We start from the raw sequence: 13,523 nt of genomic DNA, 5'->3' as shown, positions 1-13,523 counted from the left end.
AAATCTGAAAAATTTAAGACATTACCTATCCAACAAAAAAATGCAGAAAAATTAGGTAGGTACACCAAACAAAACTGTTATAAGAAATTTGAAATCATTAAAAAAAGATGAAATTTGAACAAAAATGAATTAAATGTAGCATAAAAAAATTTCATAAGACAATTTAGCTAAAAAAAAAAAAAAAACTTGAACTCCATCAAAAAGTTGATTAAATGTTTATTGCAAAATTCGAATCAATTTCACAAGAAATGATGAATAATATTGCATAAAATACATCATAAGAAAATAAAAAATGATCAAAACTTGATGAAACTCGGAAAAAAATGAAAAAACATGCAGTAAAAATTGCATAAAACGTAGCGATAAACTTGTTAAAATGAAATTATGAACAATTGAAAACTGGCAAATAACTGTAAAATGGCTTGAAAGTGCAGAATTTTCCTGAAATCATCCACCCAAATGATTAAAAATTGACAAAAATCAATTAAAATATTATCAAAGTTGAACGAAATCTCGTCAAATATTCATGAAGTGTGGTAAAAATAACCAAACTAAAAACGAACTCACAAAAATTACGAAAAAATTTATAAAAATGTCTGATAAATCATGCAAAATTTGAAAAATTTCAACAAAATAAAAAAAATCTCTGGAAAATCACAAACAGCATAAAAAATTGTATAACTTTCATAAAACTACAATAAATTTCAAAAATTTGATGAAATTTCAGTAAAAGTGGATAAAAGTGAACAAAACCTGAACAAAATATCATGACAACTTGCTAATAATGACTTGAAATGGTTTGGAAATGACAAAATCTTGATAAAATGCTGCAAAATTTGAGAGAATATTTTGAAAAAATTGCATAGATAACTGAAAATTGTCAAAAATTGATCAAACGTCATCAAAATAATAATTCTTATTCAAATGTAACCATAAATTACCAAAAAATTATCAAAAATTGATGAAACTTCCACGGAGTTGAGGAAAATCTATTAAAATACATTGTGAAAATGTTTCAAAATCAAAATGACTGAAAGTTGTTGAAGTATCACGAAATTTGAGCAAAAATTACAAAAAATTGGTTAAGTAAATGTTATTAACATGAAATACTTACTTTATAAAAGTTGAAAAAACTATGAAACAGATGCAGAAAATTTTTCAAATTTAAGTTCCAAAAATTTAAACAAATGTTGCAAATCATTGAAAATTACTCAAATTTGTCAAAATAGGTACCTACTTACCCATCACAAAGTTTGAGCAAAATTTTGTAAACATTGCAAAAATTCCTAAAACTACCAAAAATTGATCAAATTATGAAAATACCTAGGTAAAAAAAAACATTGAAGTAGGTACTTACAAACATAGCAGAAAATTACCAAAAAAAAAATGATGAAAACCATCGCAAAATCGAAGGCAACTCAGAAAAAGTTGTTCAAGTTTTCTTTCTTTTTTTTTAATGATTGAAAGCTAATAAAACGTAAAATTTTTATAAAATATAAAAAAAATTCCCGAAACAGGAAAAATCTGTTGAGAATTGACAAAATATTGACCAAAAGTAGGTATTATATCAAAATGAAATGGAATTCTGTAAGTATAACACAAATCACCCACTTATCATTTTAAAAAAGGAAAAAAACCAATATAAATAAATTACTATAAAAAATCCAAAAATTGATGAAATTTTGAAATAAATCAACAAAGGTCAATGGAAATTGTAAGAAACATCAATAAAATTTAGCAAAATTACATAAAAATAATCGAGAGCAACTAAATGTTGATACAAAAACCGTAAAATTTGTACAAAAATCCCTAAAAATAGTAAAAAACAATGAATTTGTAGTGACATTTTTTTTTTGAATCTGACAAAAAATAGCATAAAACATTTCTGAAACTTGCTGAAATCACATAAAATGATTTCAAATGACAGAAAAATGTTCAAAAATTTAAGCTGAAGGTAATAATTTGTTATTCTTTCTTTTTTTTTTTTTTGAAAAAAGAAAAAAAATGTATACCTCTTTTCGTGCGTTAAAATTGCATAAAATTCCACAAAAATTGAGTAATGATCGAAGCAAATATCTAGGTAGTAAATATTTTGAAAATTATCGCAAAATGATTTAGAAGCATTCAGACAATATGGCAAAAGCTGCCAAAAACTTGAAAAAAGCGTTAAAAGTTACGAAAAATTTGATCAAACTGTGGTTAAATTAAAGAAAAATCATTGAAAATTACAGAAAAATTCATTAAATATTAGAAAAGTTGGGCAATTAACTAGCAAAATATTACGAAACTTGAGTGAAAAAATAAGATAGGTACTCATAGCTTCCTTGAAAATATTTCAAAAGGATGCCTGAATTTACAAAACTCTCTGAAGAAGAGTAATTCATTATAAAAAGTGCATTTGGGTTAAAATTTTGACCATTTGAAAACCAGTTAGTGAAAATTCACTGAATTGGTTCTCAAAATACACCATTGTACCGAACATATTATCGCAAGATCGACTTGAAAATCAACTACATACGTACTTATCCATCGAGTAAATAAAAACATCTATAAAGCCTTTTTATTTCTGGGACACCCTGTGCAAATATGTTCTCAAATACACCCACAATAATGGTTTCAAATTGATCTCATCATCCTGCATCTTTGACTTGGACTATCATACCTACTAGAACACATGACGAGAAGAGAATGCTCAATCGAAATAATTTCTCTTTTCAATTTCATCGAGAAGGAATCAAATACCATCTCGTTCTCATTTATAAACCATCATCGGGATCATTTAAGAAATGTTATTATAGGTACCTGCTCAAATTAGATACACAGTATCACATCTTCATTTATTATAGACTCTTCATTACTATATAAACGTAGCATTAAATCTACGACAAGAGCATCTCGTTTATCGCAGCAATATTCTCCCTTATAAATTGGAAAAATCCTCATTTACCAGTTTATTTTATACTCTTATCGGTATTTTTACCAACTCATCACATGGGTAACTATAGCTAGACCTATCGACTCGATCGAGCTCGAAGACTACAGAAAAAAATACCAGCGAAATGATTTCAGGTAATTCCTAACATAGCCGAATAACTGGCATACCTGTGGTCGATGTACAAAAATGTATGCTATGGGACTATATGGGTAGAAGAGAAACAGAAGATGAGGAATACACGAGGTACAAAAAAAAAACAAAGTACAGGTATATGGTGCGTCGTCGTCGTCGCATCATCTATAAACATCAGATAACCTTTATATGCTCGTCATTCTTCCGCTCATTAAATATTTTTTATTACGCCATTATATAGAATGTACACCTCTATAAATGGTCGTTATCGTTATTTGAGCAACGAGAGAAAAAAAAGCGCGCACGTGTACCTATCCTCTTCTTGTACTACGTAAACTACTCGTAGGTAAAGGTACATATAGTAAAGCTGCCCACAAAAATGAAAAGCTTCACATATATACGAGATATGCTAGGGGCTGGGAAGAGGGAAGGGTCAGTATAGATATCTGTAGGTAAAAAATACTAGTTATAGAACCATATTTCACCTTTATCTCTTGCTGATGACCGCATTGTTGACAGCAATACGATAAATATTCGGAAACGCTGAGTGGAGGAATAAAAGTAATGGTTTCGCTGTTCGCCGAATAGATACCATTCGGCGACGTATCTTCGATTAATTTACGATACTGGACCCGGAACAGTGGCCTTTGACTGATCCTGGTCGGTGTCATTTTGTACGATGTGGCGGCTACAAAAGGGGCACGCATAACATGACTAGAAAATAACACTGTCGTTTCACCAACCCGCACCAATAATTGCAACTTTCACCCCGAATCGAGCTTTTCAAAGACGTCGTCGCAAACACTCGTAATTATTACTCGTATTTCGAGAACCGCATCGCAAAATATGGATCACAAACGACACACCGAACTACGATCAACATAGCAGAACACTGACGTAGGTCTTCCAACGCACACGGTATATCGGTATATCGGCGAAGACAGGTTTGTACATAGAGTGCTCCCCAACTCGTCGCAGTACCCATTACCCCATCATATCGTGGACTCTCTGTGCCCATGCCCATGCCCATTGCCCTGGCTTGACTCGAACGTATAAGTATTTAGTGTACCATATGTAGGTCTCATATAGCTGATCTGCTCTACACGTCCACAAACCAACTAATACCTTAGACTACTCAGCTCGACTATAAATGCAACCAAACTGGAAAACTAGCTGAATACCATCTGAGTGCCATTGGTACTGGTTTGCTTTCTCAAGAATAGTATCATCATTCCTTTCATACTTTTTATAAATCGGCATTGACTCTAGAGGTAGGTAGAGGTACGTTTAACTTTTACGCGTAGACTAGTTCGACTCATCTCATCGCACTTCCCTCGCCTTGATCTTCATTTTCACTATACGTATGGTAGACGTATTCTGTACTTCATATTTTATGGATTTTTTCGTTTTCCTCTCCTCACAAGAGTTGTTGATGAAGAGATGGGGATGGGGAATCGCGAATAAATGACCGGTCTGTGTACATACCTATTATGTTTTAATTAGTCCGGGGTATTTTGCTCTGATTCCAGCCGTAGAGATGAGGTATCTACTCTTTTCCTTCCATCTTTTTTTTTTTTTGCTCATTTTTGGGAGTATAGGTACCAGGTTATTCGATGAGGAAGAGAGGATGAGTTGCCACTATATTTTTTTTATATTATCAGTATGGTATGGTATGATACTGTGGAGTGGGTTTGGTTTGGTTTGGTCGTTTTTTTTTTTTAGGCTCAAAGAACCCGTAACCAATTTCAATTTCATAACACGAAGAGTTTTTGCTATTTTTTTTCAGTCTTTCAATTGTTCTTTTTATTACGATGTAACTGTATACTGTATCAGCAAGACATGACCCGAAATATAAGATAGGTAGGTAGCTCAACTCTATAAAAAATGTTAAATCATTTAGTAGGTATCATATTGGTCTATGTAGGTACATACTTCTTTTTAAAAAAACTGTTTGATCTGTCAAAATTAGGTACTTCTATTCGAATTGAGATCAAGTTAGATCGAATGAGCATGTCTTAGAACATTCTTATTAACGAAAATTTCATGTGTTGAAGTTCATTCTTGGGTTTCTTGTAAATTTTTAAAATACAAAAAAGTTTTAAAAAAACTGGTGTTGTGTGTTTTTTTAAAAAATAGATACTTGCATGATCGATGGCTTGGTATAAATACCACGTAAGTCCAAAATCCTACATTTTTCAGGAGAACAAAAAAACGTTTAAAACATTCATATTTTGTTATTTGCAGTTTTAGATTGCATTATTATGTTTTAGAGGTTGTAGTGGTATGGCCTGATGATATTTTACAGGTTGATAAAATAAAATTAGTTAATTAAAGCGCTTTGGAAGGACATACGAGGTTTCTAGAGACGACATACAAGATTTTCATCATACTTACGTACGACTTACGTGGTTTTTAACAAGGACTTACGAGGTTTTCAAATTTACAATTGATGAAATTCATGTACTTACCTCGTAAGTCGGACTTACGTGTTTTTTAATGTTGGATTTTCGCCAATTAGAGCGCTAGGATGCGTTTTAGACTTACGAGGTTTTTAAATTCCGATTCCTCGTTGTTTTTTACTAAAGAAACCACAAAAAAAGCATTTTCAAAAAAATCTGGACTTACGAGGTTTTTATACCAAGCCATCGATGTGTGTGTGTGTGTTTTTTTTAGGGGAATACATTACCTATATTGACTAGGGTGGTCCTCAACGACATGGCAAAAAAATGTGCGATTTTTCCCGCTCCCACCCCCTAAAGTAGTAACCTCTGGTGAGAAAATAATTCCCTATTTTTTATTTTTTCCATTTTCAAAAAATTCAGGCTGCAGTGGGCCCCTTAATTTGAAAAAATCTATTCAAAATTTTGAGATCCATTGTCTCTAAAAGGTCCCTTTTGAGTAAAATAGGCTCTAGTGACGATTTTATCCCCCTCCCATGAAAACCAATCTGACCCCCCCCCCCCCAGAATAGCTGAAATCCAAATCAAATCAACCTTATTTCTTGCAATAGGCAGCATTGCTGCCTTTACAAAGTCGACTTACATTATGTACTAACAAAGATATATAAAAAAATGAATAATAAAATGAAATAATATGAAATAAAATGAAATGAATGCGCCATGTACAGCATTATAGCTAGAGGTAGGTATAGGATTACCACAGATATTTAAATAAACACCTTTGATAAAAATAATAGAATCTAAAAAAACAAAAAAAAATAATTGCAATAAATCAGAAAAAAATACATTCTAAGTAAAAAATTGAGATATTTTGTAAATTTATAAAGATTCTTAGAATTATTTACAACATCATAAAATTATCGATTACACAAAAAAATTAAAAAGAAACAATGATGCTGTATAAATGATCATGACTATTGAAGATGATAAATCAAAAATACAAGGAGTCGCTGAAATTTCAGTTTCTAATGCACTCAGTTATGTAATAGCGTCCATATACTCATGTATTGAATAGAATGCTTTTTTTTAGCAGCCATTTTTTCAGAGTTTTAGAAAATAATTTTGTGCAACTGATAATTTTGATTTCATTTGGAATTTTGTTATAAATTTTTGCAGCCATGAAGTCTATACTAGCTTGGTAAAATTTAGTCCTGAATTGTGTGCTATGTAGTTGTTGGCTATTTCTAGTATAATGACTATGTTGAGGCGTATGTAATTTTACTATGCCCTTCTTCACAATTTGGGCTAGCAGATATATGTACTTATAAGCAGGTAAGGTTAAAATTTCATTTAAAAGAAAGACATTCTTGCATGATTCTGTGACTTGCATTCGATAGATGATTCTAATTGCTCGTTTTTGTATTACAGTGGAGTCTCGATAACTCAAACTCCGTTAACTCGAAAACTCCGATAACTCGAAGCAAAGTCTGTTTCCCTTCAACTCTCCATAAGACTCAATGAAAAATTAACTTCTTTACCTCGAAGTAAAAAGTCCAAAAACTCCGATAACTCGAAGTAAAATTTTTGAAAAAGACAAGAAAAACCCCCTGTAAGTCGAACGTTGCCACCGTTTTACCTCTAACTCGAATTTCTAGTTGAAAACACTTGTAAATTCGAATCTCATTGATACAAAACTCTTTCACATTCACATATCGCTTATCTTCAATGGTACCTATTGTACAATCTCATTCCATACTTTACTTGTACATAGGTATAATAGGTGTTTCCATTTCATTCTGGTAAAAAAAGACACTCATCTAATTCAAAACTTTGCTTACTAGGAATATACCAAAAATTAACCTCCATAACTCGAACTCCGATAACTCGAAAACTCCGATAACTCAAAGTCAACTCCTTCTCCCTTCAGCTTCGAATTATCGAGCCACTGTACAAAAATTCTCTGCATAGGACTGATATTAGCGACCCAAAACACCAAACCATATGCCATATTAGACATGAGGGATGTCCAAAAATTAGTTGTTTTCTGGTCTTTCCTCCTCTCAACCCACAAAGTGGTGTCCTTTGGTGAGAAAATAATTCCCTATTTTTTACTCGTATTTTCAAAAAATTTGAGCTGTGGTACTGGGCCCCTCAATCTTCAAAAATTTGAAAAAAAAACTCAATTCCAAGAAAAAATTTCATAATTTCAAAATTTCAAGTGCCATCATCTCTAAAAGGTCCCTGTTGAGTAAAATAGACTCTCATGACGGTTTTAGTCCTCTCCCATGAAAACCAAGCTGACCCCCCCCCCTCCGAACAGCTGAAATTTGTATTTTAGGTACCTATATGGGAAATCCTGAAATATGTTGTTTTTGGTCATTACTGATTGACACTGCAGAAAAAGTGATTCGAACGACAGGACATTCGCACGACAAAACAGGGGTTTTATTTAAACGACAATAATTGTTAATAACAGATGGTTCAGCACGACGCAATGACAAAAGAAATGTAATACACGTCTGAATAAAATTTTGACCCCTCCCCCAAAAACATTGTTGCCCGGAAAAATAAATTATTCCCCGTCAGAAAAAGAAATCCAAAAAAATAACTCATTTTGTTATACTTTTAAAAAAATCGTAAAAATAAACATAAATTTTACTAATGGGAATGTCCTTCATTTTTTGAAAAAACTCCTCCTTAAGTTGAATTCGAAAAAGTTTTGCTTCCAAATAAATTTGATTTCTTTCAGAAATTGCTGAAAACTTTGAAAAAATTTTAGTTTGTTTTAGTTGCTAAAATTGTGACAAAGTTTTGTTTTTTTGGTCAAAAGTTTCAAAAATTGTCAAAAAGTTTTTCTTTTCCCCAGAATTACCAAATAAATTTTGCTTTTTACAAAACTGCCAAAAATCGTGCCTTTTTTTCAAAAATTACCATAAGTTTTCAATTTTTTGAAAAAAATTTTTTAATGTTTTTTTGTGAAGTTCCGAAAAAAAAAATAGTTCAAATTGCTACAAATTAATGGAAAGTTCTACTGTTTTTTTTTTGGCCAAAATGTGAACAAGTTTTGCTTTTTTAGTCAAAATCACCAAAAACAGCTTACTTTTTGTTAAAACTGTTCAAAAGTGTGTTTAAAAACTCTCTGATGAAACTTTTGATCCTCCAAATCACTCCCATCTCCTCCCGTTGCCCAAAAAAGCAAAAAAAGCACTACTTAGCAGTACATAGATGAGAGAAAAATAATGTTGATGAGTTGCTATGAATAAGATGAGAATTTTCTGTAATGAAAGCTCTCTTATATTTTCTTTATATATGTAGTTTTCAAAATTTTGAAAAAAGCTAAAGTCATCGCTTGAAATTTGAATAATTTTAAGACACCATTCTTCAATCTAGCCAGCATTTTCTGTTTTTTTTTTTTTTTTTTTTTTTTTTTTTTTTCAGCTCAACTTTCCAAAATATGATTAACCTATACCTATGTACTTAAATATATTAAGCACAGATTTCAGATTATTGAAATTTGCTTTTGCAGTTTCAAATCAACTTTTTGAGTGCCCAGGAAAGAAGGAAAAATACTAAGTAGGTAAGTAAAACCTTGTTGTTGTTTTTTTTTTTCAAGAAGTGAAAAGTTCAAAAATGTTCTGAAGACTTAAGAATAGGTTAGCTTAAAAGAACCAGCAGTCAACTTTCAAGGTCAAAAATTAGGTATGAAACTAAATTTAAGCTTTGGTTTGAACCTGTGATAGTGGATTTTGCAAATACATATTTAGGTCCTTGAATCAATCGAAAAAGGGCACAAAAGCAATTTTTTCACAACTTTCGCGAGAATGCTCATTTCGAGTTATTGGGCTTCTGTTTTTCTTATAGACCAAAAAGTTGACTCTTGAAGGGGAGGGGGTGGATTAAAAATTCTTAAACATTTCGATAGAGGTCTATCAAAGTTGAAAAATAAAATTCAGTAGGTATCTAAAATTTGGAGGGAAAGAGTACTTTTGCATTTTCCAAGTGAACTCATTTTTTTGTTAGGTACACCTATGTTTCTTTTTTTTGAGAAGAGGGGGATTGAAAGAGGGCGTTCAAAGTACATATAATTTTCAGAGATACTAACATTCAACAGAATCCCATTCTGGTGATGTTTTCCATTCCCTTCCTCTTCCCATCGTTGGCATCGTTTCATCTTTCACTGGGAATTTCAATTTTGTCATCTTACTTTCAATGTTCTCAAGTGAAACGAATTTGATCCAATTGAGATGTCTCATCAATCAAATCACTCATTGAACTAAAGATTATTTTTTTATAAGCAGGTTAACAGCAATGTTTCATTCAACTAGAAGTAAAACGTATTTTTTAAAATGCGTATTCCACGTGCTTCTACGTCCAGTTACCTACCTAAATTCCGATGCATAGGCAATAATCATAACACTGGTTTAATTATAATCACATAGCGCTAAACACACCAGTGTGATAGTTTCCGCTCCAACTTCGATCAACGAATCTGTTATTCGTGCATTGAGATTAATTCGTGAAACGAGTCATAATTTTCAAATTGTTTACTCGAGAGCATTTCTACCTACCCATTACAGGAAACAAATTACACAAATAAACTCGCTCTCAAAGGCTGTAAAACTGTTCTAGTTTCCGTTTTTCGATTACCTACACCACAACGCAATGCCATGCTATAGTACATAGTTTATAAACGAACGAGGTGTTGTGGTATATAGGATATATTTTGGCGAAAATAGAAATAACACCGCCTACACCTGAAGCACCGCAACACCCACATCCAGGAAGTGATTTAATGAGTGTATTGGGGTGTTTTGCGGAAGATAACAAAACAGAACCTCGGTTTAAAAGAAACGTTTGTTTTTCCAGCCTGCAAAATATCTAAGAAAGAGGAAAAGGGTAAGAATAAAAAAAAGTTAATTCGTCGGAATAAATGAAGACAGATTTAGGTCAACGGAATTTGTAAAGGCGATAAAAGATCATCCGAGGTAATAAATACGAATTTAACACGTTCGCGTAATGTACGTTGCACAAAACAGATGAAATTTCAAAGTTTATTGAACGTACGATGGATTTTTTCCTAAAGAAAATTGTACAAAATGAATCCAGATGAAACCTTCTCTCGAAACGGTTTTCATTGCGATTATATAGACTCATCTTTTGAAAGAAAAAAAGAATCCATTCAGCAGCATACCTATTAAAATCAACGACTTGGAAAATCCACCTTATCATTAATTACCTAGCCATACTCGTATAAGACTCGATGAAGTGCGAAATCACAAAATTGGCGGTTAATGAAGACGTCGCCGTCGTCATTGCACCAGAACTACCACCAGAGCACAAAAAAATCATGCAGCCATCTTTTCGATAGATTCGTAATTTAGTACAAATTAGCATTTAAATACGAATCCCGACCAGGTAATCGTATTATCGACACTCTATAACGGTATTTTTTTTACTCGGCTGCAAAGGAGGAAAAACGCGACGAATACCGGAATAGGAAATTTTCCGTCGACATCGAAGCGTGTAATTTCCATTGTGAGGCCTCTGTTTGTTTAATCGACGACGATGTCGGAATCTTACCTATTTTGTACACACCAAATGGATACGAACTTAATTGGGATAGATTTTCATCGCTAGACTGGATAGGCATCTTTTTTTATTTTCTATTTTCCGCAACGAATGAATAAAAAAACATAAAATGAATGCCTCCGGTACCTACGAGTACGTAAACTTGGCAAGATTTTTTTCATTTTTTTGAACTTGGATGAAATTCAACCCCCTTTATCCTGGTACCACGTCATCGAATATGAATTCCAATCTCGTCTATAAATCATTACCAGTTTGATAATTTTTCGATTAAAAACAACTAAGGGGAGAAAAAAAGGAAAGGTAAATTAACTACGAGCTGTGTGTGTAAGTAGATAGATATTAAAAAATGTAGGTACGCGTACGATACAAGATTTGAATCAAAAGAGGTACCTACATGTGTTAAAACATTCATTACACCCAATTATAGTTATTAATCGTCCTGGCTACTTGTATTTTGCTACCTGTGCTTCCATCATATTCGAGTGAACCCTTTTTTGAACGTGCCCTCGGGTCATTTTTTATACCTACGTACCGGATGCACATTAAATAGGTACCTAATCTATCAAACACAATATTACAATACGATTAAATTACCTGTACATATAAAACAGTGAACCATGTTCCAGGTTAAAACGTCGACAATTCTGTCTTCGTTGTTGATGGTGCATCAAAAAACCGCATGATCCGGATTTTTGCTTTACATTAAGCTCTCAACAAAATTTCTCGATCGTAGGTCAGTACTCTAGGTATTAAATTTGATTACCTGATCGAACAACGTTCGATAAAGGAGAACAACCATGGTAGTAGTCCGGTAAATGCCAATAAAAATAATTATTGTACTTGAAACATTTTTTTGATGGTCTGGTGGCTTTTTGATGACAGATAAGTACACCAATCAGTTACCTCATTTGATTAATTTTTGACTTGGTGACTGATGAAGTAGTCACCAGAATGTCCCAACAGCACTTGATTAGATTTTTGATGGTCTGTTGACTATTTGGTGACTGGTTCACCATGCACCATGCAGTTACCTCATTTGATTATCTAATTTTTGACTTGGTGACTTTTGGTGAATCTGGCATCAAAGAGTCACCATGAAAGTTTTTGTCATTCTTATGGCGAATTGTTGGTGAGATAGTCACTAGAATGTCCTCACAGCACATGATTGAATTTTTGATGGTCCAGTGACTTTCTGGTGAACGATTTACTGAGCAGTGGCCTCATTTATTCAATTTTTGACTTGGTGACTTTTAGTGAACCCGTTATTAAAGAGTCACATGTAGGCTATTGTCATTCTTATGACGAATTCTTGGTGGAGTAGTCACCAGAATGTCCCCACATCACTTGATAAAATTGTTTACTGTCTGCCAACTTTTTGGTCACAGAATTACGGAGGTGTGGCTTCATTATACTAATTTTTGACTGGGAGACTTTTGGTGAATCCGTCACCACCCGTACAACAATGACCATGCTAATTTCGATGTGAGTGTCGACCCATCCATATCCGTCACTTTTGGATGCCACATGTCAATGTGAATTTCGACCCTGTGTCGAGCTACTTGTCGATGTAATTGTCGACTGATGTTGACCTGCATTCGTGTCGACAATTGGCTCAACACAGGGTCGAAATTTACATCGACATGGGGCATCCAAAAGTGACGGATGTGGATGGATCGACATTCACATCAAAATTTATGTCGACCTCCTGCTTCTTAAAGTTATGAAATTTGAGTTTGGAAAATTTTAAATTTTTTCCCAAAAATGATTTCCTCTGATGTGGCTACTGGCCTACTGCTCGTGCTGAAAACAGCATCAATGCAAAGTCCACTTCTGAAGAAGTACAGATGAAAAATCTGTATTTAGTCTGTATAATCAAAAAGTTGAACAGAAATTCCTTATATCAAAGATGGTGCAATACTTCATCTAAGAGTACTAAACTAATCAATTTTCATGTCGACATGTAGATGTTAATGTTGATGTGAAATTTGACATCAACAAATACATCCATAATACCAACATTATAATTATCATCTACAACTCCAAACTGTGGAAAAGTGAATAATTTCATCAATTCTCTAAAAAATTTGTTTTCCTCATTGAACAAGATTGTATTTTTGAATGTTTACTAAACTTTTCAACACTAAAACAGAAATTTTAATTCTGAAAAATTGGTCGACATAGTTGTGGATGTAAATTTCGAGCATCAAATTTTACATCTACATGTCGAGATAGTATGTCAAGGTATCAGAAATAATGAGAAAATTTCGAAAATTTTCATTTACCTGGCTTTTGTATGGACAGAAGATTCCTACTAAATAATTAATTGATCACTTTTCCATCATTATGTTGGAAAAATACGTAAGGGTAGAGGCACCAAATATGGACCACTTTTTTTTGGAGGATTGCCACTTGAAAACTATAGGGGGTAGAAACCTCCACAAAGGCTTAAAATGAAGTTCCATCCTTCC

The 13,523-nt window shown here is 32.9% G+C and overlaps 1 protein-coding gene across 4 annotated transcripts in view; it reads right to left on the bottom strand.

Moving 5' to 3' along the window:
• LOC135834674 (EGFR adapter protein-like) overlaps positions 1-13,523 on the bottom strand; it is a 249,375-nt gene that overhangs the window by 90,432 nt on the left and 145,420 nt on the right. The window contains exon 1 of one of the 4 annotated variants that reach the window (XM_065348619.1): positions 3,553-4,148. The exons of the other annotated variants lie outside the window; for them this stretch is intronic. Within the exon in view, the coding sequence (XP_065204691.1) occupies positions 3,553-3,774 (222 nt within the window). The 5' untranslated portion in view covers positions 3,775-4,148. Of the gene's footprint in view, positions 1-3,552; positions 4,149-13,523 lie in introns of those variants that run through there. 4 annotated transcript variants of the gene reach the window in all.

This window comes from Planococcus citri, chromosome 2 (genome assembly GCF_950023065.1).
Source record: "Planococcus citri chromosome 2, ihPlaCitr1.1, whole genome shotgun sequence".
Lineage (NCBI taxonomy): Eukaryota > Metazoa > Arthropoda > Insecta > Hemiptera > Pseudococcidae > Planococcus > Planococcus citri.
Note: the sequence above shows the minus strand (reverse complement) of the source record. Positions and strands in the feature narration are given on the sequence as shown.